This window comes from Sceloporus undulatus, unplaced genomic scaffold, assembly GCF_019175285.1.
Source record: "Sceloporus undulatus isolate JIND9_A2432 ecotype Alabama unplaced genomic scaffold, SceUnd_v1.1 scaffold_25624, whole genome shotgun sequence".
Classification (NCBI taxonomy): Eukaryota; Metazoa; Chordata; class Lepidosauria; order Squamata; family Phrynosomatidae; genus Sceloporus; species Sceloporus undulatus.
In genome coordinates, this window is record NW_024828537.1 from 43 (window position 1) to 1,474 (window position 1,432).

The following is a 1,432-nucleotide window of genomic DNA, read 5'->3' on the forward strand; positions in this document are numbered from 1 at the left end:
ATGTTACTTTGGAACTGTTTTTAAGCTTGAGAGCAATCTGTCAGACTGCATCTCCCATCTCTCACCCTTGACAAGGCAGATGGGCGTTGAGATCCAAACCTATTTGGAGAGCCACAGATTCCTCTCCTGGCGGTTCATCCTTCTAAATCCCCCAAAAGCCCATTCATTCTGAGCGTGGCATAGGATCCTTCCAATCTCCCTGACCCCCTCAGCAGCCATAGCTCCCAAGCATCTTTTCATGATCTCTGACTCCTGCCTTTCTCTTGCTCCCTCGTTGCAGAATCGTTCCAGTGTACCCTTGGGGACTTCTGGTGTGTGGACGGTGGGCATGTGCCTCTGTGCAAGAGATGCGACAGGGTCTCCGATTGTGGTGATGACAGCGATGAAGAGGGCTGTGAGGCCGGAAACATTCAGTGTGGACCTCGCGGAAGACTGTGTGGCCCCAAAGGCCCTTGCCTGCCCTTGGAGCGGTTCTGCGACGGCCACAAGGATTGTCCGGATGGTTCTGACGAAGCCGGGAAGGCCTGTGGGGACAGCCACACCAAACCTTTGGTGAAATGCCGGAAGGATGAATTCCGGTGTGCACCAGATGCAGACTGTTATCCCCTGGCTTTTATATGTGACAGACACAGCGACTGTCCAGACAAACGGGATGAAGTGGGCTGTGTTTTTGAGGTGCCAAGTTCTCCAGAGACCCCAGAAACAACCCAACCAGGTGGAGTTTGCCTTTATTTTGGTGTTGGGGAATCTCTTGATCTCCATTATTGCAATGCTTCCTGTCTTATCACAGCACCGTTCTTTAATCAACCCCGTGTACCTTTTCATCATTCTTTTTCTGTCTTCAAATGGAGACAGGAACAGAATAGAGTACCTCCGTGGAGGCCATGGCTACCTAGTCTGCTGAACTCCTCACATCCATGTTTTCTTGGAGGTGCCACTTGGCCTAGTTTTAAAGTGGGTGAGCCGTAGTTGTAAAACGCTTATCAAGGGTGCAGTTCTGGAACTGTGTGAAGTTGGTATTGATCTGGCTGCCAATATTGCCAAGCTTTGATGACCTGTGTTGTTATTGTCAGCGGTATGATTGCTGTTCCTGGGCAGTTTCCATTCTCTAACTGCTAAAAGAGGCTCTTGTGTTTAGGTCACCTCTCTTTGGATATAATTTGTCTCACAATGTTCTGCACAAAGTCAAGGAAGGAAGAGGGCAGAAGGTTCCAAAATGGAGGAACTGTCTTTGCTTTTTTGCCCTTCTCAACTCCTGGGCATTCCAAAATATAGCAGGTGAAATTGATTTAATTTATATCCAACCTTTCTCTCTATATGGAACACAATCAGCTTACAGTGTATGTACAGCACTGTGTAAATTTACAACGCTTTATAAATAAAGGATAATAATAATAATAATAATAATAATAATAATAATAATAATAATAAT

The 1,432-nt window shown here is 46.4% G+C and overlaps 1 protein-coding gene across 1 annotated transcript; it reads left to right on the forward strand.

Annotated features, from left to right (window-relative positions):
* Positions 1-249: 249 nt before the first annotated feature.
* CD320 (CD320 molecule) lies at positions 250-1,291 on the forward strand (the record flags this gene model as incomplete). Its single annotated transcript, XM_042444713.1, has 2 exons — positions 250-715; positions 1,139-1,291. Coding segments are annotated over 2 exons (603 nt in total), but the record flags the coding sequence as incomplete, so codon positions are not given.
* Positions 1,292-1,432: the final 141 nt, after the last annotated feature.